This window comes from Cyprinodon tularosa, unplaced genomic scaffold, assembly GCF_016077235.1.
Source record: "Cyprinodon tularosa strain WSP-4 unplaced genomic scaffold, ASM1607723v1 ctg223, whole genome shotgun sequence".
Classification (NCBI taxonomy): domain Eukaryota; kingdom Metazoa; phylum Chordata; class Actinopteri; order Cyprinodontiformes; family Cyprinodontidae; genus Cyprinodon; species Cyprinodon tularosa.
The window spans coordinates 1,527,412-1,550,218 of record NW_024038833.1 but is presented as its reverse complement, the minus strand read 5'-3'; the positions used below and the strand labels follow the sequence as shown (position 1 = coordinate 1,550,218).

Below are 22,807 nucleotides of genomic sequence, written 5' to 3'. Positions count from 1 at the left end.
CTGCAATAAACGATTAATTTATTTTGAAGCTTTTTCACATCATCAGGGAGGGCAATAGTTTTAGGCTTGACAGACATTTTACTTATGTACACTGTAGATTAGTGACTCACTTTGTGCAACGACTAATATAAAGAAAATGATCATACACTTTGGTCTAACATTCAGGGCTTATTCTCCTTTTAAACAAACAACTTCAAAGTAACAGCCTGAAGGTTCAAAGCTTTGATGGAAGCCTTTAGGTCAACACCTATTCTGACCTGGAAAATGCCCTGAAGCTGTTTATGTTGTCTTACCTGTTTTTCTCTTTTCACAAGTAGAAACACAGGAAAGATTTAAGGATGAGGGGAAAAAGACGACACGTTTTTCTGGCAGATATAGATGTTTTATCAGGCGTTTCACAGTTGGGACACAAGACAAGGTCATAAATAATATACAACACATGACAAGATACGCACAGCAGTAGTCTGAACAACAACAGGTGGCATAGGAGGGCAAAGCAAAGAGAAAAGGGAGACTGAGCTCAGAGAAAGAAGAGACAGTAAAAGTAGAGTACGTAACAGAGACACACACGACCACAGACCGATTTTCATCGTTTGTAAATAAAAATGTGAGCCTTCAACACATCTAGCTTATTATATGCTAACATACTATTCCAAACGGTGTCATAAAAAAAAAAAGCTGGGAAAAATAACCTGTTGTTGGAAAATTTTTCCCCAACAGCAAAAATATAGTTTCTACTGTCAGATACAACTGGTTAAAGTCTGTAGATTTAAAGTTTTTAATGTGAAGTTTCTGTCCCATTCATTTTTTTCAATACAACAAAATGATTTCTGCCTAAGTTTCTGATTTTTAATGGTACATTTTTTAATAAAAGTAAATAGTTAATATAGGCAGTTATTACTCTGTACTAAGCTACCAGAACTTTTATTAGGTCCATTTTGGTGCCATTTTGCAAATAATTTGTAGTTTTCTTTTTGAGTTTTTACTGACCTAGGGATGAATGGGGTCTGAGGTATAACAGAGGAGTTGAGCTGACCTCAAAGTTTCATAAAAATAATGCTCTAATATGACAGTTACCCATGTTCTTAAAGTGTTTACTTCTGCAAAGAAAGAAAAAAAGCAAACCCTCAGGAGTGCAGACATTACACCGGTTCTAGTATTGCTTTCAAACAAGCAGATGCTGCACCTCGACTTCAGTACGCGTGCTCTTAATCAACAAAATTTAAAGGGCAAACAGCATATTTTATAGCCAGAAAAGCATGAAATCTTGAAAATATAAAAAATAAATATCAGCATTTCCCCTGATTTTTTTCCCAATCCGATACATTATTTCAAAGCGCACTTCTCTAACATAAAAATAGAATTTTGAAACTTCACATTTCTCAAAGGGCACTACTATATTAGTGATTTTTTTTTAAAATCTCAAACCTCAGAAAGCAAAATTTTTCTGTGGCAAAAAAAACAGAACCAAGCCACATTTCAAATAACATGTCAAATTGAGGTGTAGTTGAAACATGAAATCAATAGCGAGCACTGATCTCGGCAAAGAGTCAAATTCCAAACAATTTACAAACAAAAATATGTAAAAGTAAATATTTCAAATGACCTGATAGCTGTTTCTTTTTAAATTGCATTTCACCTCAGGATAATAAACAAATGTAGATACTGGCTTCAAGGGAAGGAAGGTACTGCTTCAAAATGACCGACGACTCCGGTGTAGTCAGCAGCCAGACCATCAACTTTGGTTGTAAATAAAGTTTCTCAGCGTAGAAACTGCACTAATTTACAGCTGGCTTTTCTTTCCCTATGTACCCTGTTAACACACGATTGTTGCACATATCACCCACCACTTTTTTTTTTACGATTACCCTTAAACAACCAAATGTTTAGCCTTAGCTTGAAATTATTTTCTTTAAAAAAATATTGGTTGCAAAGAAAAACAAATTTAAACAAACTTATGAATCTTGTATGACATGGCAGATGGTGTTCCAAAAACATTTTAACCCCTTACTATAGTGGAGCTCAACCGTCATGAGTAAAATACTGAGTGATGGTGCTGAAAAGTCGGACTTCTAGCTGCTGTAGTTTACTTCTGCTGTTTTTACATAACTCCTGTTTGGTTAACTGATTTTAATACAATATGAACCCAGTTCTGGCTCTGGTGTTAGAAACCACTTTTTGCTATATTTGGCCATTTTAAATATTTCTCAGATCTGGAATAATAAGTATGGCCCTAGCGAGCTACAAGCCTAAATGCAGAGCCTTTGTAACAGAGCCTTGGAAAATAGTATAGATACGTTTCTGTAGAATAGTGAAACCCTCATGAGTAAAGGAAAAACTGTTCAGGTTTAGAAAGATAACTCTCATTTGCATTCATAACTACCTTTTAAAGGCTTTCTTTCCTTCAGGCTGTTTTAAATGTTTAAAACATTCAGAAATGGAAAATTAAGATCTGGTAAGTTTGAAGCAGAAACATGACTTGAAAGGAAAACTGAAAGTAAATTAAGGGTTCTTGACAATAGAAATATAGGAATTAACAAATATGAAAAAAGTTACAAGAAAAATTAAAAGAATGATAAGTTCCCTTGATTGGCAAAGGTGGATATTTAGTCTGCTGCTTTTTTCCCGTTTTAATGAACTATTGAGAGTTTTCTCATTGATTTACAGACAGAATGGACATCAATAAACTAGTATTTCAGATGGAAAAAGAAAAGGCCAAATGTGTGGGTTCAGATATCATCATTGCTTACATGGACTGACTTTAACTGGGAGTAAGTTAAGGTTTGCAGACATTTTTGTGAAGCTTCGCTGGCATTTTGGTCTTTTAGAGATCTGCTAAATCCTGTTCATCTAGCAAACTTTAGGTCCTTGTGATAATATTTTTTTTTACAACAGATTTCCTTACTTTAAAGTCTCCAGAAGATAAAGTAAAAAAGAGATCCTTTAACATCGAGGACAAAAAGTACAAACACCAAGTTTGCTAACCACACAGAGAGTTCATACATATACTCAACAACTCTGAAAATGCTCGCTGAGTTTAGGGAAGAAATAAAAATGTTGACAGCTATAAAAACTACAGAAAGCATACTGTTGTTCACACAGAAGTTAGGGATACAACAGGACAACAACGAGAGAGAGAAAAGGATGTAAAGAGGAGAGCGAGAACAAGAGGACAGATTCACTGCTTCTGCCAAACGATGGTCAAATATTACAAAATATTCTATTAACAATATTCACAAAGATCACGGGCTCAGGGCAGATTTATGTCAGCAAATTCTCAGCAAATGCTTTGTGCTTTTCATCATGGAGATTTGGATTCCAAGAAAACGTTAGTTTATTTGTAAAATAAAATGGGTTTTCTCAAGACCAGGTGGGCTACTGGAGGCAGATAATTTAAAAGTAAATTCAGTGAAAAAAAAAATCTAACAATATTAAGTCCTGCAACCTAAGCACAAACTGTGTGAAACCATTGCAGCTGAGAATTTGTTTGACAGAAGTATGTGCAAAGAACCCTTCTGAGTGGCAGCTAGTCATATTTATCATATACTGAGCCATAGATACTTCCAGAATAACTGAAATACAAGTTTTCAATCAACTCAGAGAAACACACACACAACACACACACACCTCCTTTCAGAAAAAACACATAACCTGTCTTTAATTTACAAGCACTCATTCAGATACACTCAGTGGTAACGCCATTGCACACACACCCATTGATTTTTGGGTTTTTTAAGAATTTATACTAAAGTGGAATAATGCCTGACCTGAAAAGGAGGTTTGTGGACCAAAATGGCTGAAAAGGGCAGTACTCTATTTCAAAGGCATTGATCAATGAGGGATATATATATATTTATATATATATATTGTTTTTGTTTCCCCTTCCTTTTAAGTTGTCCTCATCCCCCTTTGTATTTCCTGACTAAAATGGGTTAAACTCAAGCATAAATCATAACAAAGGTGCTTTTGTGCACAGTGAAAGATAGGAAACTCTGCTAACTTACCTGTGACATTTCGAGGTAAACAGTCCTCATCCTAAAAGATTCCATATTTATTTTTTGTTTTTGTTCTTTTACTCACACATTCACATACAAACACACACATCTGCCGACCACTAACATGAAGAAACTGTCTCTGAAATCAATCCTCCATGTGTACAGGGAGTCCGTGCCATTATAACACATGACCAGCAGAGGGCAGGCTCCAACAGGGCCAAATTCTGTCTGCAAGCCCTTTCCACCTCTGTGAGTCCTTCTCTGTCTGCTTCTGTGGGTCTCTCTGAGTTTTTTTTTTTTTTGTGCTGTGCTTCTACAGTCTAGTCTTCACAGCGCAGAAACCTTCACGACGTTTCGAAGGGAGGGATTGGTGGGATGGTGAGCTTCACCTTCCGGAGTCGTCACTGGTGGCGTAGGAATGGTGATGATTGCTGTTGTGATCTGGCTGCTCTGGCAGTTCAGAGGAGCTGGCTCCTCTATACGCATGTTTAGACTGGAACGACTGTGGGGGGAAATGAAAGGAAATCATGCGTTAGAATAAACCTAAAGAAATTAAAAACGTGAATATAGCTGCAGAATTGGGTTTGAGGAGAACAACTGTAGTTTTCAATGAAAATTGAGAGTACCCCTTAAGCAATGATAGTCATTGAAATGTTTGCTGTATTTACTGATACACACACTTTTTTGCTGCTTAGAAAGAAATTATCTATTTCTAGAATGGCAAACAAAGTAGATAAGTTGAAACACAAAATAATGTCAATGATGGACAAACTGGCCTTACATTTGCAATTACAAAATGTTTTCAGATAATAAAGATATGGAAATAAAATTCCTAAGAAAAAGAAAACGCTTTTCTCTCTACTCTCACAGACTAAACATTTTCTGTTTTAAAATGTCAATTAAGCAACACTTGCTAAATGTTGGTGCTAAAAACTAGGGCTAGCAACGATTCAAATCTTTAATCGGAATTAATAGCATCTTTTGCCTGATTAATCGCATTGTATAAGCAAACTCCAACAATGAAATCAAAAGTAGTGTGAATAGCAATTTTATTGCAATGTTTTGCTGTATGAATGCAAGTGTCATAACATTTATCGTGCAAACACTTATCAGCACTTATCAGTAACATTTTGTGTAAATCTAAACTTAAAAAACGTAACAAAATTTAATAAATTAACATAAATAATAATAGGAATAATGAATTAAAGCTTATTGCCACTGATAGGACATTCCCTACAAACAAAATCCTGAGCCACAATCAGGACAAACGGGTCAGTTCTGATCAACAGCCCAGTCTATGTTCAATACCGGTTTGCAGCACAAAAAAATAATAAAACACACATGAAACTTCCTTTTAAACTGGACTAGAACATAAAGTGCATATTTTACTGAAGTTTTTTTTTTATTCCTCTGTACTAAGCTGGTTCCTAAGGCACACAAGTATAACCTCAGTAAAGTGTCCCGCGCATCTTTCAGCAAAATATCCCGCTTCAGTTTTCTTTACAGACAAAGCATGCCGATGTAGCGCCCACTTTTCATCTATATAATGTGCCATAACTCTGAAATAGGTATGATTACCGAATGATGTCCAGTAGTCTGCTGTGAGAGCAATTGCAGGTGCACGTTGTACATTTGTGGTTTTTTCGGTCCTCTTTTTTTTCCATACAACTCATTCATTCTTCGGCTAATGGTGCATCTCAATAGGCTGACAGACAGGTTATCGGCGTATTATTGCTACCTACTGTTCCAGAGTATGAGTTAAACCCCTATGATGCAGCAATCAGCAAAATACTAAAATAAAAGCGTTAAAGCACGATAAAGTAAATATCAGCATTAAGTGTAATCAATTATTGTGAAATTATTGCATTAACTTGCCCTAGCAAGAACACCTTTTTAATGACTTTCTTCAAATTCGGAAGTTTGCAGAAATATATCTAGTATTTAATAGAATTGACTTTTAATTTACTTTGGTCAAATATTTTGGGTATCTTATTAAAAGCTTCTGGTAATAATCTTGATAATAATTGTGGCCAATTCATCCTGATAGTGTGATTTGTTGCACACACCTATGAGCTCTTATCACTGATTTTTCTTTGTAGCTCTAAAACTAGAGGTATGTGAAGGTAACTTCTAATCTATTATTGAATAGAAATGAATCTGGAAAGTGACTTTGTGTCCTCAAGCTATGCTGCTTTCAGTTCATTTCCATTTTGTAGACCCATTTGTGCCCACAGTCTAACTCTGGCGTAAGATTATTGTCTTATGGTGCCACCTATTAGAGGAGTCTCTCCAACAACCAAACCCTCCCTCAGCATAATGCAGCCATCTATTATTTTACAATTGAGGTGATGTGTTCAGGTTTCCCTTTGCACTTCAAATGTGACAAAGATCATTTTGGCAAAACAAAGTTAACTTCATTAAATCAGACCCCAGCACTGCATCAGAAATGAAGGTCTTTTTTCTTGAATGCATTAGCCGTCTGGCTTTCAATGCTGATTTTCTGGAAATGGCCTCATCTACACTTTTGGCCCATGTTGTTACATTTCTCTATCTTTGTGGATAATGGGACTCTCTTGCATAACCCAATCTACACAAAACATCACATCCATTAACAGTATAGTCCCTGCAGGTTCCTATTCTTTTTATAATTACACATAATTATTTGGACAAGTCACCTTGGCCTATTCAGCCACAAGGAATTTGTACCCAGTGAGCATATTTCAGATGGTTGATAAATTGTTCCATATTTTTTATCTTTCAATGCCTTGACACAGAAGTATTTTGTTTCAGAGTGTCACCACAAACCAATCCCCAGATTTCACTGTAATTAACTCAAATATTTTGGAATATGACTTCATCGTCAGAACTTTATTAAAGTGATTTTTTTTTTTACAAAATACTATTCTGAGTGTAAGGAAATAACATATTGCTGCCACTCCTTATTAAGTCATTTAGTTAATAGAAATGATTTTGATAATCCTAACTGACTTAAAAAAAAAATAAAAAAATTTGAGGTATGAATATTTTTGTAAACACTGCATAGTCTTAAACATTTATTTAATAATTATTTAAATGTTGATCTAATTTTCTAATCTAAAGTGATCTAAAGTGTAGTAAAAACACAACTTTTCCAATTGTTGTATGTTAACTCTACTTTTTTGAAAACATTGAAATGAGATTTTTGGACTTTTCTAAAGCAGAAATGTTTTAAAGATACTGTCACCTTTTGGGTTAAAATAAAGTACAATGAGCACACTAGAAAATCCTAAACTTTCTAAAATGCAATGCAGCAGAAACAGAAGAGCTGACTATAATGTTTTTTTTCTTTACCTTTTTAAAAAACTAAATCTTATTTTTTGGTTTATTTTAGAAACCATGACCTTACCTGGTACTTAGGGGCTGAATATGGATGGTGCTGAGCTCCTGCAAGCCTTGTGGGTGTGAGTGCGAGTGTTTCAATGGCTGCATGTGTGCTGGAGCGCTGGAGTTTGGTAAAGGAGTGTGATGGTGCTTCTTGCTTCGCCTGCTGCAACATGTCCCCGTCACGCCATCTTGGCTGGACAGCGACGGGCTTCGGGACGGATAGTTCTGCAGCCCCGCCTCCAAGTAGCTCTGCTGATAATACTGCTCATCCACAAACTCGTGGTTCTATGGAGCAAAAGCAAGAAGAAAGGGTCATCTGTGTTTATATCAAGGACTCATCTTTGAATGCACACCTAGTCTAAGTTACTTGGAACAGACTTTGTAATTAATGGTAATCATTATTTTTGTAAAAGCTTTATATGACTGTGCCAAAAGTATACTTTCTTTTTTACATTTTTTTTTTACTATATTTGCATTCCTTAGAAGGGGGGTAAAAGCGAGATATATGGTGAAAATAATACATAAAGGAGCCAAAGCTGACATATTTCAGTGTGATTCAGAATAAAGCAACAAACAGAACAAAAAATAATTTATGAAAGATAGATTGTATTCAGTTATATGCTTGCACCCACCGTAGTTTTCTCCAGACAGTGCAGCAGGTGGTGGTGCTGGCTCTCGATTAAAGAGGTAGATTTGCTTAAATGCTTCTCATCCTCATTGGAACCCTGGAATATTAAAGCGCACACAAACACACCAATAAAAATGTTAGGTTTCACTCTCTCTCTGGGAAAACACCCATGTGACGTGGGAGGTGTGCCGCCGTCTGCTTTCTCCATACCTGATCTGTAAAGTTGATCTTGTATGGAAGTCTCTTCAATCGGAAAAACAGACAGAAGAACAAGACAGGTAGAGTTTTACTGGGATTCATAGTTTTACACTGAGAGCAGTCAGCCGTCAGCATTTGCAGTCAGACAGAATATTTACCATTGTGAGATTCTCCTAACATCTAGGGCACAGACAGTCTAACATTTCTGGCACATAATAGTTCCTCGGTATACAGTTCACATCAAATTTCCATTGTGACATTTTGCTGTCTTGTCTGTGCTCGCTAAAGGGAACTTTCTAATGACTTGTTTACCATATTTCTTATGCTTTACACAACTCGGCTGACGTTTATGAGTTTACTTGCATAAACATAGTTTTGCATGAATGCCGGGTGGCACTTCCAACTCTGCAGACATTTACAGGAAGGTCCAGACAGAGCTGAGCTGAGACAGAGACACAGATGAGGAGGCTTACAAATATATAACTGCAAAATGTGTATGTATGAATGGGATTCTACTTAACAAAAGTAAAAAGAGTAAAATGTAATAGAAACATTTTCATTCTAAATATAAAGGATAACTTGTCATTTATAAAGATCCACGTAATGAGTGCAAACTATTGAGACCTGCACATAGCTTCTGGCAATGACAGTGGAGCGAAAAGTTAAGCATTTCTCTTATCTTTTTCTAGTTAACCTGTTTTTTTTAGATATTGTTTAATTGTTAATGTTAATTTGTTAAATTCTGCAACAATTAAAATAAGCGAGATAGCTATGCAAGCCAACAATGTTTTTTCTATCATAAAGTCCTACTAACATTTATGATTAAACTATATATCATAAGAAGGGGATAAGTAGATCTAGATCATAAGCAACAGGTTTCACTTTTTTTTTTTTTACAGCAAGATGCTACATAGCTTCAAAATGTCAGTTAGGCAAAGTGTGATCTCTTCCTCCAACGTTCCTGGGGTAACAGCATAATGCAAATGACTTGATGAAGCTCAACAAGCTGATACAGAAGGCTGGCTCTGCTCTAAGAACCCCTCTAGAACCTCTGGAGATGATTTCACACAGAGCAATTCTTCATAAAACAAAGAACATTATGAAAAACAGTGAGCCTCCTTTTTAGAAGACTGTTACATAACAACTGAGTATCTTCTTGTGCGGCCTTCTAAGTACCAAAACCAACATTTTCCAACAATAGAACAGAAGATACTTTATTGTTCCCTAGGGGACATTTGTCATGAACCCAAGTGCACAGTGCATACTAGGAGCTGCCATTAGAAACAATAAATACACATATAAACAAATACCACCTAAAAACACACACATAGGCTACATACACACTCATAACAATAAAAAAAAATAATAAAAATAACATAAAATACTAAAACAACACGCAGAACACAAAATTATTGCACACTTTTCCATTGCAAGAGTATTTAAAGCCCTTCAGTTTCTTTTTTGGGATGTTTAACCCTCTGCCAGAAGGCAAGAGCTCGTATTTCTTATGAAGGATGTTGGATGGGTCCAGCAGTACTCTCAGCAGTACAGGCTGCTCATAGATAGACCGAAGAAGAGCTTTTCAGTCCTCCCCATCACCTTCATAGCAGTTTGTACAGTAAGGCTGTGGGTGGCAACAGGGGATTGCTTCTTGGATGTACTTATTACTTTGTTTTAAAAAAAACAACCCATATTTATTCACTGCAAAAAAATTTACAAAACAACTGAAACATTTTACAACTTAGATAAAGATAAATTTCAAACAAAATAAGGTTAACTTACTGGTAAAACAAAGGTTATCTGATGCATAACTTCAAAACATGGAGAAAAAAAAAAAAGCTTACAAAATGTCCCATTATCACATAACAGATTTTGGTTCCACAATGGTCAAAATATTTTTTAATTGGTGAAGCCTTTGATTTACAAACATTTGACATTTCCCACATTTGATCTTTTTTTTTATTACCACTTTGCTTTTGTTACCACACCTACTATACCCACGTGTAGCGCTGCGTGAACACATTCATGTGATTGGCTTTTAAGCTTATCCTCGCTCACTTTGGGTGTGTTTTTCCTAATGGCTAAAACGAGGTAGACTTCTGATTAACTGCAAATCATTCTGCAAAAAATGTATTTAATAATTGAGTCAAGTCAGGGGATTCTGTCCACACACAAATGCAATGAGGTTCACAGTGCACAAGAAGCTTGTAAATCACGATATGAATGTGTATGCATCAGAAACATGTTTGTGAATCTTGTCCTGTGGATGTGTTTATCTTTTCTGCATTTCTGAATCATTCTGTGCATGTGGGAATCTCGTGTGTGTGCATCTTGAGATTATTTGACCTCCGTAGAGTTATGTAAATAGAGTTTTATATAAAACCATTTTGATTGAAAATTAAGCAGTAGAAAAAAAAACAGGCTCAATGGGAAATACCATCATATCAAATAAACATTTTCTTTTGTATACAGGAGTAGTATAATATTTTAATGCAATGGAAAACTGAAGTTATACATGTTTTTATTCATAATTAACTGTTAGCATCAATTAATAAAATCTACAGAAATACACAGCTTACTGTACATAATATACTCCATGTGAAATAAATCTACGTAAATACTATGAACGACCTTCGCTTTTGTATTCAAACTGATGAACTAAATTAATATTCGTAAAAATGTCCTGAGATATAAGTGAACATGTTTTTTTAATAAATTATTATCTATCCCAAATAAATCAGATCAATTGTTCATTTTCAAACCAAACAGGTTAGTACATATCTTCACCCTGAATCTGGTAAGTTTTATCTTTAGTTTACTACATCATAAGGGCTCCTGTCCTGTTATGATTTCCTCCCAGACTTCTAATAAGTTGCTTTCATATTCCTCAGCCGTACCTGTAGCTCAGCTGAAAGATCTACTTTTATCCTTTACAACACAGCAACAGTGTGAAGCAAGCAAAATACGATGTTAGAAGGAGTTGCAGGAGCTGTTTTCTGTTTGCTAAGCATGTGGCTGTTGTTGAAAGCAGATGCTTTCTTTGCTGAGGGGGTACATTGCTGCGCTGATGACTCAGTGTTCCTTGGTTCACCTGTGTTGCTATTGCTAATCTGTAGCTAACGCAGCAATAGGTCACAGGTGTTTAGGGCTGAGCTATTTCTGTCTCCCCTCCATACATGTGACTGCAGGAGCCATATCAGCAGTCTATCTGGAGGCGGCCGTGCCTCACTACCCAGGTGGCCACCATACTGTAGAGTGGAAACAGCTTGATCTGCCGGGTGACAAAACACATTGTGTCGCTCTGTGTGGTGCCCGGCACACTGTGTGTAAAAAGCCTCCTAACGATTAAACATTTGACAGCAATTAAGAATTTGTTTAACTTTCATACATTTATCAGAACCAGTAATAAAAACCATCTGTCTGACCTTGTGCGCACCACCACCATGCTGCTCAAACTGCTGGGCAAAGAGTTAGCGATAGAGTGTTTGTCACCAAAACCTTACCAGCCAATACTAATGAGATACATCTCTAATTAGATGTGCCAGGCAGGTAAACACAAACTGTGATGTAAAGCTAATGAGAGCCAATAAGTCAAGAAGTTGAGTTAAAGCACCTTTCCTGTGCAAAAGGAAAGGTGCTTGTGAGTTGTTTTTTTTCAAAATAGAAGGATATTGAAACTAGGTGCAATGTTTGCTAGGCATTTAATTACACTGGTCTCTGAAATAAAAAATTGAATATGTAACACAAAATATTTAGAAATTTAGAAAACCAGTGAGCAAAATGATCATTAATGTCATGATCTTGGCACTGATGACTGGCTAAATCTCTCATTCCTTCACTGCTCATCTGATCCACATTCTCCAGTCTGTTCCCGTTCTGATCTGTTTGCCTGACCTGGCTTCGGACTAATGCATGTTCTCCAGGGCTGAAGCATCTGGCACACTCCAGGCGGCGCCCGCTGCATCTTGTTGGCGGCGCATCGGCTGGATCCTACCTCATTCTCTGGCTATGGGCTGAACTTGTAAACCAGGTTAGTGACTCACATTTATAACCTTTCTCCATTAGATTTACATGGTCACTAACCTGTGTTTCCTCTCTCCAGATTTTCTTGCCACAGACATCCTAGCAGCTATTACAACAGATCTGTTTGATGTTAATAGATGCCTTTAGTTTCCCACTGTCTGTCTTGCCTGAATACCGGGTCCTCTGTTCTGAGCTATGACAATTAAGGAGACTTCATTTAACTATCTAGGTTAAGGAATTAATGAGCTACACACGGACACACACCCACACATACACTGCAGCTATCAGAAACTTTCACATATCTGTGAGACCCCTAAAACACATGTGAAGGGTGAGTCCTGGTTTGGATTCCATTAAAAAAAACAGACATTGCTCTCTAAGAGATGGGTTAAATCCAAGGACAAGGTTGATTGAAATGACTGGAAAATATTTTCTGCATTAATTCACTGCTTATTTTAGCAGTGATGATAGTTTTTCAACAAAAGAAAATGTAACTTTCACAGCCCCACTCTATCTGTTTATTCTGTATGTTGGGATATGAGGGAAAAAGTAGATGTTTATAAAAAGTTTAAAGACAAATGTACAAACAAAACAAACAATTTCACTTTACTTGTATCAAGCCTTAATGTTGGGATTTCCTTAGCTGGCGATTAAATTGGTTATGTAACACTTTATCATGTAAAGGAAAGGGGAAAAAAATCTCTTAGGTTCCCATAGAATAACATATTCTTGTTTGTGCACAACTTGAACCTCTTAACACTCATCTAATTAATAAAGTCAAAAGCATACGGCATATAGGCAAGTGGCAGTCCCTGCAGTTTGTTGTGAATTAGTTGTTTCTTTGCCAAGAAGTCTCACTGGTGCCCTTCTGATTGTGTATTCACCAGTGCTGCTGGATAGAGAGATAGAGCAAAGAAAACGCTGGAAGAATGAGTTAGAAATGTGGAACAAACACTTGTTTTTGTGCTGTGTCAGCCCTTAGGGCCACTACAGTGCTTCCTCATAAACCACAAGATTTTGGAAAGGCAGGGAACATCCTTGTGTTGTGTGTACACTTCTTGCTGCATTGCCTGAAGCCTGTTCCTCAGCTGGGCAGCTGGGCTCAGAGATGCTCACATTAGATTTGCTGCTCGCCAAATGAGAACACACTTAGTTCCTCTGATGGGATGCTGGGATAATTAAGATATAGAGGAGCAACTCTAGAATTTAGAAGCTCGGCTAGAGCAAAGGTCAGCTTTTTATGGGTTCACACTTAAAATACATACAAACTTAACTACCTCCTGTGGGTTGGTTGAATTTTTAAATAAAAAATTATGTGCTGAAACAAATCTTACCGTGAGCTCGAGAGCTTCATTGAACAAGCCGTTGCGCTTGCTGTGAAGGAGGGCACTTGAGCTTCCTGTTTTGGATATTCGTATCCTGGCCAGGCGAGCTTTCTGCAAAGGGAAGGATAGCATAAAAATCCCTTGTTAGCAGGCCATATATCACATCCCATAGCATTTTACTGACTGAAACTTTACATGCCTGTTATCTCATTGGTGGGACCAAACATGTGCTACTACTGATTTATTTTGGCTCTCCAGAGACAAATTCACTCAGATCATTAAATGTAAATATATTTCATGGGAATTGTATGATAACAGAGTCCTTGAACTGAGAATCAGTTTGAGGGGCAGCTGTTAGAAGAGCAGATAAATCCTGCATGGATCCAGGACATAGTTGTCACGCTGTAATTTGCACCACTTAAAACACTGAATTTGATTTAGTTGAACCATGTTAGAAGGTTTTTTCCAGTTAAATAAATAATGAGAGTTTGTTGCCACACTGTTGTGCTTCCTAGTTTCATGTGAGAACTGTCTTAAAGGTATAGTGGAGGATTTTCCTGAATTTTTGAAAAGACCCGCCCTCTCCACTTTTAAGAACAAATGCACATGAAGAACCCTTAACCGCATGTGAGAGCCCATATCTCCTCATGCACACTCTGTTTAAAAGTTGCCGTTTGCATCACTCATACAAGCTTACTTTCCAAAGGAAGATTTGCAATTTTTCCACTATGTTAGACTCGCAACATCTTTGGCAATAAGTGAAAATGGAGACAAGCACATAGTACGGCCTTACGTATACATATCACTAGAATGATTGACGATTAGGAGGACCACTTATTTTTGATGATCCATCCGGAAAAAAAACATCCTCCACTATACCTTTGAGTGCAGGTTTAGTCATCTAACTGACAGGTTAAGGTTTGTGAAGAAGCTCCTTCTCTCTGGCTGTATAATGTCTTGTCTTAGGCACACAAAAACAAACATGAATACGACAGAGTAGGGGTACAAGAAAGAACTAAGGCAGGATTGTTCTTATGCCAGTGGAGCTCTGAGAGTGAAATGATCCGGCAGGAGGAAATATTTTAAAATGTTGATAGTTACAATAATAATAACAATAATTTGAAATGAAATATGTATTAAAATAGAAAAAAAAGTTTAATATTTATATACCATGGTTGCAAGCATATTATCTGTTAAATTGTTGTATAAAGGTACTGCTCAGAAAAGTGCTAAAATAAAAAAATAAAAATCCTGGGAGAGGATATTTAATTAATGAGGGTATTTTAATAATTAATGAACAGATGAGATTAAAACAAGTTCTAAAAAGTAGCTGGTTGTGTTCAACATGATATAGCAGTCTTCTGTGTTCTTCATGTTTCCAGACCTGTTAAAATCCACCAAACCTTGTGAGTGAGTAGGTTATGATCTGTATGACCTGAACTTATGGTGTTATTTTAGAGGACATAAATCAGCAATACAAACAGTTATATTCTGAGTGAAAAACAACTGAAACTTTTTTATAGGAAACTTTGGAATCTTTTAGAATGGTAGAAAGAATCTAGAACTAAATCTGAGAAAAAATCTGTTGAACAAGAAGGAAGTGGCTGTGGTCATAATGCATCCTCTATATTTTATACATTTGGGTGACTTTATCAGGGTTTTATCATCTTATCAAATCTATCTTTCTGATTCATTTGCAGAATTTAGCATTTTGAAACTTTGATCTAAAGAGTAAAATACATGACTATTGCAGTTCTGTGTTGAGTGCAGCAATGCTAGTAATTTATGAAATACATTAGGCTTGTAAATAAAAATGATTTACTGTAGTAAGATGTCCAGTCTTGCAGAAATTGCTTTTGTTTGTATAGTACTGTTTGCAGGTAGCACTGTTGTGCAGGTGCTAAGCCCCAAAAAATGCTGACTATGATTTCCATCTCCATTAACGCTTTATGACAGTGCAAAGGCTTTTGGCTTTTTCTTCTTCACTTAAACCTGAGTAATCTCTAATAATTTGTGTCACTTAAATCTGCCATCTGGCATAGTTTTCAAAATGTTAATTCCACATAGTCATATATGCTCTGGACTGCATGCTGTTACCTCCGAAGTTCCCAGAGGATTCCAATGATTGATATTGATTGTATTGCAATGATCAACAAACAAGAAAAGCTGAACTCAAAACAGACTCTTAAAAGAGCTGAACTTTGATACCTGTATGAATTTAGAGAGCTTAACCAATCAGTGGACACAAAACTGATTGGAAGACATGTTTGAAGATATGCAGGGTGGCAGGCATACATACTGTAGGGCTGTATTTAAAAACACTTAGGAAACGATTGAAAAACATCAAAATCATCATATAATAAAAGAGTGTGTGACTTACTCGGGTCTGAAAGACCTGTTATTTTTCCATCAAAATCAAGAGTTTGATGTTAAGCTGTGGATACTTAGAAAGCTTTTGTTGTGTTGCCCTTTTCTGCATGGATTTAGGATGATGGATTATGTGAACAAATCAATTACAGAAAAAGCTGTGTAATGGAAGGGCAGCAAAAATGAAAAAATAAAACAAACAAAAAAACGGCCTGATGTACTTCTGGGGATAAATGTGATGGTTCATATGAGTGTTATAGAGATTTATACAAGTTAAAATTTTGTGTTATCTGACCAAAGTAATCTTTTTCAGATGGACGGACAGACAAATAGTATTAGATAAAAATGCTCAACTCAAAATCTTTTGAGCTGCTGAAGAGTTCAGAATTCCTCTCCCTGAAACTGAGCAGCAAAGCAAAGCATCTGAAAAACAGCCCTATGGCCTCCTTTCATCAAACCTCCCTCCTATGCTAGGGTTAAACTGGATATGTAAGGTCCCTGGTTTAACAGCTTCCAAGCAGCAGACACCCTACTCCACTGGAAGCATTTTCAGAGCTGAACGATTCTGCACTGTTTTACTAATTTCATGCCAGGATTGCAACATCTCACTATAGTAGTGTACTGTAGGCTTTAATAGAATCATAAACCAGTAAAGTGGTCACTTGGCTAGCGCTAACGTATCACGTACCTGGGCTTTATCTCGTTATCTTACCTTGTTTAGTTGGATCTGTCATTGGTAAGGTAGTTCGAATATTTACTTTTTCAGTTATTTTTTTTATTCAGTGATCATATTCATTATGGTTGTGAAAAACTGTATGAACATAATTTCTTATTACATGGAAGTCCAGTAAATGCATCCTAAGTGTGCACATGGAGTCTTTTACTTTTAAACTCAATCATATACACTTTGCTTTTCATCTGTTGACTTGCTGTCGAAATGATCCACTCTGCTCTACATTGACGTGGACTTGGTGCAGCAAAAATAGATCATCTGCAGTCTAGAAGCAGCAAGTGCAAGCCACATCTGGGACACTTCAGAAATGCACCAGGGCACACCTGGTGGAACTGTCATGATTGGCCGCAGTTGCTCTATTCAGCATGGCAAAAACATATGCATTTTGGAACCGAGAGGTTATAGCAGGCTACAGTCATAAAAGTACCAGTCTCCTAATAGACCCCAAACCCAGATTTGTCCAACAGGTATTTGGATCTTGATTCTTCTCTCCAGAGAATGTGCCTACTCTTTAAAATCAAGACATACTTCAGACATACTTTACACCACTGCATCCATCACATTATAATGTGCTGGTGATGTATGGCTTGGATGCCGCTGCTCAACCATGGAAACCCATTTCATGAATTTTTCTGCTGTCTTTTCTTGAGCTAATCGGAAGGCCACATGAAGTTTGTCTTTCCCGAATGCTTCAACTTTAATATAACACTACTGACAGCTATTGGTAAAATATTTAGGAGCAAGGAAATTTAATGAGTGGACTTGATACATAGGTGGAACTCTATTGCAGAACTACGCTGTAATTCTTTGCTCCTGAAACCAACCTATCTTTTCACAGATATTTGAGGAAACTTTTTTTTTTCTCAGACAGCTTTTGAGACTAGACTGGACATAGGCACATTTCGATAAAGCTCATAGTAGGAGTTATATCTGTAGTTCTGCTGCTAAAGGCTAACACTAGATTTATGCCTGACGCACGTACGTTACGGACACTATGTTTGCAAAAATTACAGTGCAAAACACAATCTTCCACCACAATACATTACAAAGTAAAAAACACAACCATTCCCAACTTTTTTGAAGCCTTTCATATTATTCAAGAGTGACAATAGTTTATTTCTGAGAGATTTTCAGAATCCGTGGATCATAGTGGTATTTTTGGGCTGAAAGCTCATATTTGTGAGCCTTCACCAGTAGGAGCTTTTGCTTGTCCACCATGTCTTTCATGGTGAAGCTGTCTACTTAGTGCTACATTTTTTCAAAGGTTCGCTGGGCTGAAATTCTGTCTGCATGGACGCATCAAGCCTAAATCAATCTCTCGGCTGGTGGAAGACATCAACTCCACTTTCCCTTTAATATATATTTGTCGTCTAATTCAGGGTTATGTTTTATTTCAACATTTAATTCAACGTTCTCTCTGTTTTATCCCTACATAGGATGAAACTGTTTTTGAATATGACAACATCCGGTGTGGGGAGGGGAAGCTACACTACTACTACTGTCAACAACTTCATGTAACAGATGATGCATTTGCCACTCTCTTTCAGTGTTTATTCCTGTTTAGCTTTTAGCTCAGTTTCTGCAGTGACTAACTGTATGCTCTGTCTTTCATCTTCTTGATCAGAAAACTGCCATATCTGCTTAACTGTGTGTCATTCCTAGACAAAGCAAACTATCAAGTTAGTCTACAATGACCTTCCCTAACATAGAAAAGACTATAATGTTAACATGATATAAAGTCATAAATGACTAACAGGTGTGCATATATTATTTGTATACACAAGCACCTATAGCACCTCTCTTGAAACTCTTTATTACCTCTTCTTCACCTGTGTTATTATCTCATCCCTCCTGAAGACCTTGACAGGGTTCTCTCCTCTATCTGTGCACTAACACAATATGAACATTAGCTTTGGCAGAGAATTCCCAAAGGACTTTCAAATAACCTTCTTGTCTGCTCAGCCAATAGAATTGTCTAAGCTGGGGTCACCATGCAAACAGCAGCCTATGACTTTGGCAATAGTTGCTAGGCAGCACAGAGGAAATAGAGGGGACATTTAAAGCATGTCCTGCCAGAGCAGATCCACTTTTACAATTCCGATTGATTCCCCGGACCTGAGGGACAGTGGCACTCCAGTTTCAGGCCATGACATTAGAGACTGAGGTTCTACTCTTACTGAAGCATTTTTAAGAGCACAGAGGGTTGGTGTTAACACCTACACACAGACACTGCCAGGTGGAAAGTTCATGGGCAAAAGCAGCTGTATCTTAAGGAAATGTACATGGCACACTACGCATATGTCCCTGTTTAGACAGGCTCACATACCTAGACAGGCTAGCATACTGAGGCTCTGCAAAGCAACAGATGGTGTTTAATGCTTCTGTATCATTTACAAAAAATATACACATATTTGTTGTTGTGTAAAAAGCAAAAAAGCCCCCTATATTGGAAGTGTTACAGTTCACAAAAAGTTTAAGCCTTTTTGAGGATGACGGACTTTGTCTTGCTGTTCTGTGTATACAAAACGAAATTTCATTTTGTTCATCTCTCATGGCATTTCCATTTTCTTAAAGTTTAGCAGTGATCAAATGTAAACATTGTGGGAGAAAAAAACATGGTGCAAAAAAATGCATTGATATGGTCAGTTTGATGCAGAGTCTGATACATGATTTTAAGTTTTTTCAACATTTCAGCAATCTGATGGAGGTTGGGAAGAAGCTGTTTGGGAATCTGCTGGACCTGCATTAAATGCTGCAAAGCCTCTTCCTCGAGAGCAGCAAGGAGAACAGTCCATGGTGGGGTTGTGAGGGGTCATTGATAATGTTATGAGCTTGGGAGACGCAGCGCTGGGTTTAAAAGTATTTCATGAAGGAAAGAGGAGCCCCGACGATCTTCTCTGCAGTTCTCATCACTCTTCTCACTTTCTTCCAGTCTGCGACATTGCAGCCTCCACACCACACAGTGAGACAGCTGGTCAGAATGCTCTCTATGGTGCCTCTGTAAAAGGTGGTGAGGATGGGTGGGAACAGGTGGGCTCTCCTCATCCTCCACAGGAAGTCCAGGCGCTTTTGTTCCCTTTTGACCAGTAAGGTGGTGTTTACAGTCCAGGTGAGGTTATCTGTGATATGCATCCCCAGGATTTTCGTGCAGTTGACCACCTCTACAGCTGAACTGTTGATAAGCAGTGGAGTGTGGTTAGGCCGGTTCTTCCTGAAGTCAGTATTGATCTACTTCGTTTTCTCCATGTTCAGGATCAGGTTGTTATCCCTGCACCAGTCCACCAGCTGCTCCACCTCCTCTCTGTAGTCCTGCTCATTGTTGTCTCTGATGAGGCCCAGCACCGTAGCGTTGTCTGCAAACTTCATGATGTGATTGGTGGTGAACCTGAGGATGCAGTCATGTGTAAACAGGGCGAACAGCAGGGGGCTCAGGACACAGCCCTGAGGGGAGCCTTTGCTTAGGGTGATGACATCAGAGGTCTTCTGTTGACCCGGACTGACCAAGAATGAATGAGTGAAAAACTGACTGACTGACTGACTAATGAAAAACTTGATTAAAGAAAGAGAATTTATTAGCAGAGAACGGGGCTTATATATGTTTAAAAAAAATAAAAAAGGATTTAGTCATGCATACATTTTAATCACATTAAATGCCTCAGTGGTTTTATTTACACCAATTAGTCTTAAGGGTATGATCAACAATAAAGCTGTATGTTTACTAACATACCTATTTTTTTTATTACTTATTTGTCTTTTTAGCAATAGACAAATTATTATGTTACTAGACTCCAGCTTAATGCCATGTAACCATTAAAATGTCAACCATTGTGATGTCTTGAATCTAGTATATGAAACACATTCATTTAAATAAGCACACATTATTAGCTGGGAATTCTTAGTTATTAATTACAAACTGCAGTCAATGTGAAATTTACATTTACAATCCATTTTATTCCTCTTTTTTTGTTTCAATTATTGTTCTACTTTAGGTCCATGAGCGTGATTAATATTATCATTTTTATATTTGACATATTTATATTTTACAAAGAGTGTAGCTGCATGAAACTTAATTCAACATAAATGGGACTGTATGTATGTATGTATGTATGTATAGAATCCTAGAGAATCCTTAAGTGTGCTAGTATTTTTGTGACTAACAGGGAAACTTACAGAAAGGAGCTATGAAAAGTATTGTAATACCATCAGTTAACTAAATCAAACTGATGGTTCTAACTGTTAAAACTTCACTAAAAATTGTGAAAATATAGTTTATGATTTTTATTTATAGTACAAATGACAAGCAATTTAGGAGAAAATACTGATTTTTTTTTCTGTTCTCTTTTGCCTGAAGGGCAACATCAGGTTTCTGTGTTTGATTGGTCCCCAGCTGGTGCACAGCCCACCAGCTGGGGACCAAGCAAACAACCTTGTGCTACAATCTTTAAACAAGGATAGAGGGTATATTGTTAACAGAAGAGCCACAGAGTATGGACTGCAGCAGTCTTTAAAGAGAGCCAGGTAATTTTAAAATGTTATGACCTGGAAATCTAATTAGCCTGAAAATCCACTTCAACAATCAGTTTATTCTTGGTCAATCACAGTCCAGTGCCAAGTTGGGAGATGTTTGCTGCAAAAAAAATGTCGATTTACATGCAGAAAGAGAAAATAAATGAATATACCTAAAGCTAGAAAAGTACCTTTATAACAGTAAAGAAAAAAATCATCTATGAATCAAATTCTAATAAACAGAAAACAATGGAGATAAGCTCAGCAAGCAATGTCCCCCTTTTGCTACTTTAACTGATGAAATTTAACATAAAAAAGCATTGCATACAATTCGAAATAAATCTTTTAAGATAATAAACATTGTCACAATACAAAGATGTGCTGTTTCTATATGTGATGTTTTTAAGACAGAACCACCTGTGCAGGTCTGAAATTTTCTGAAACCATTTTGATAAGTTCAAAATATTTTAAGGTTTATATGTTTTACATTATGGAAAAATAACAAGTGGATTGTAAACAGTTTAATGAACGTAGTTTTTCTTAAGCCCATACTGCAGCAAATACTTTTCATCCTTTTTTCTACCTCCTCTGTTACTATTATTATCGTCCAACTTTCAGCAGATTTACGTTATGATTTACACAGCGCTGCTGTTCTTTAATAAAGCGATTGTATTCACCCTGGCTGTTATTTACATAAATATACACAAACCTGGTCAGACATTTCCATGGAATGGATATAAAAAACTCTATTGATATTCAGGAAGAGACTAGATGATGATGCTTGGTAACAATTGTGGGAGCAAATTCTCCTTTTAGCACAATTTTAGAATTACAAAAATGTTCACACTTTTTACTCACATGTAGCAAACACTATTACACAAGTACATCTCTCCCTGATTAAAAAAGAGATTATGCAATGCAATGGAAAATACAGCAAAAAATAAAATAATAGAATGGAAAAACTAGAAAAAGGAAACAAAGCATAGTTAATTCAAAAATACTTTCAAAAATAGATCCTGTTAAACTAAATTGATCAACCTTAGATAAGTGATATTTTAAAAAAAGGTGTTAATTGTCAACAACTGATGGCAAATCGTACTTATTCAGTCTTATAAATAAATCTATCAAAATATTTCCCTGCAAAAACTGTTAAATAAGCTGATTAATTTGTGGAAGTTTGCTGTCATTTATCCATGATACCAGCTTGTTTTGTTTGTTTGAACGCCCTTGTGGAAAATTACTCATGAAGTTGGACCAGCTAGAAGAGCGAGGTGCGCGAGAACGCTGGGACCCTGGATCCCTACTCTTTTTCGCCCTCATGTCCCTCCGTTGTCGCACAAACTTGCTCCCACTTCCTCACCGCCTCGTCCGTATCTAGTCCCACAGCTAGTTCCTGATTGTCCCTCTTGTGTTGTGGCGTGCAATAACATAGTGCAGACCACGCTTCAATACTGGGCATAAATTAAAAATATCTGTTACAAGCTCACTGCGACACACTGCTGCAGGAGGATAACCAGCCCTTACTGTGTGATTCAAATTTAATAACTGTCTAACTAAAGTGTTTTCCGTTTACAGTGGAAGCTGGTAGGGGTTCTCTGCCATTTTTTTTTAAACTCTTTTCTCCTTGTTTTGTGGTTAGCCAGGGAGTTCAGGTATTGTACTTTCTTTT

General features: G+C 36.9%; 1 protein-coding gene across 2 annotated transcripts in view; it reads right to left on the bottom strand.

The window, feature by feature from the left end:
* Positions 1 to 2,797: 2,797 nt before the first annotated feature.
* Positions 2,798 to 22,807, bottom strand: part of LOC119784335 (potassium voltage-gated channel subfamily D member 3-like) — a 145,820-nt gene continuing 125,810 nt past the window's right edge. The window contains exons 4-8 of one of the 2 annotated variants that reach the window (XM_038286329.1): positions 13,542 to 13,643; positions 8,197 to 8,229; positions 7,991 to 8,083; positions 7,381 to 7,643; positions 2,798 to 4,497 (exon numbers count right to left, since the gene is read on the bottom strand). In XM_038286329.1, the coding sequence (XP_038142257.1) occupies positions 4,323 to 4,497; positions 7,381 to 7,643; positions 7,991 to 8,083; positions 8,197 to 8,229; positions 13,542 to 13,643 (666 nt within the window). In that variant the 3' untranslated portion in view covers positions 2,798 to 4,322. The remainder of the gene's footprint in view (positions 4,498 to 7,380; positions 7,644 to 7,990; positions 8,084 to 8,196; positions 8,230 to 13,541; positions 13,644 to 22,807) is intronic. The other variant, XM_038286330.1, reaches the window with a different exon arrangement.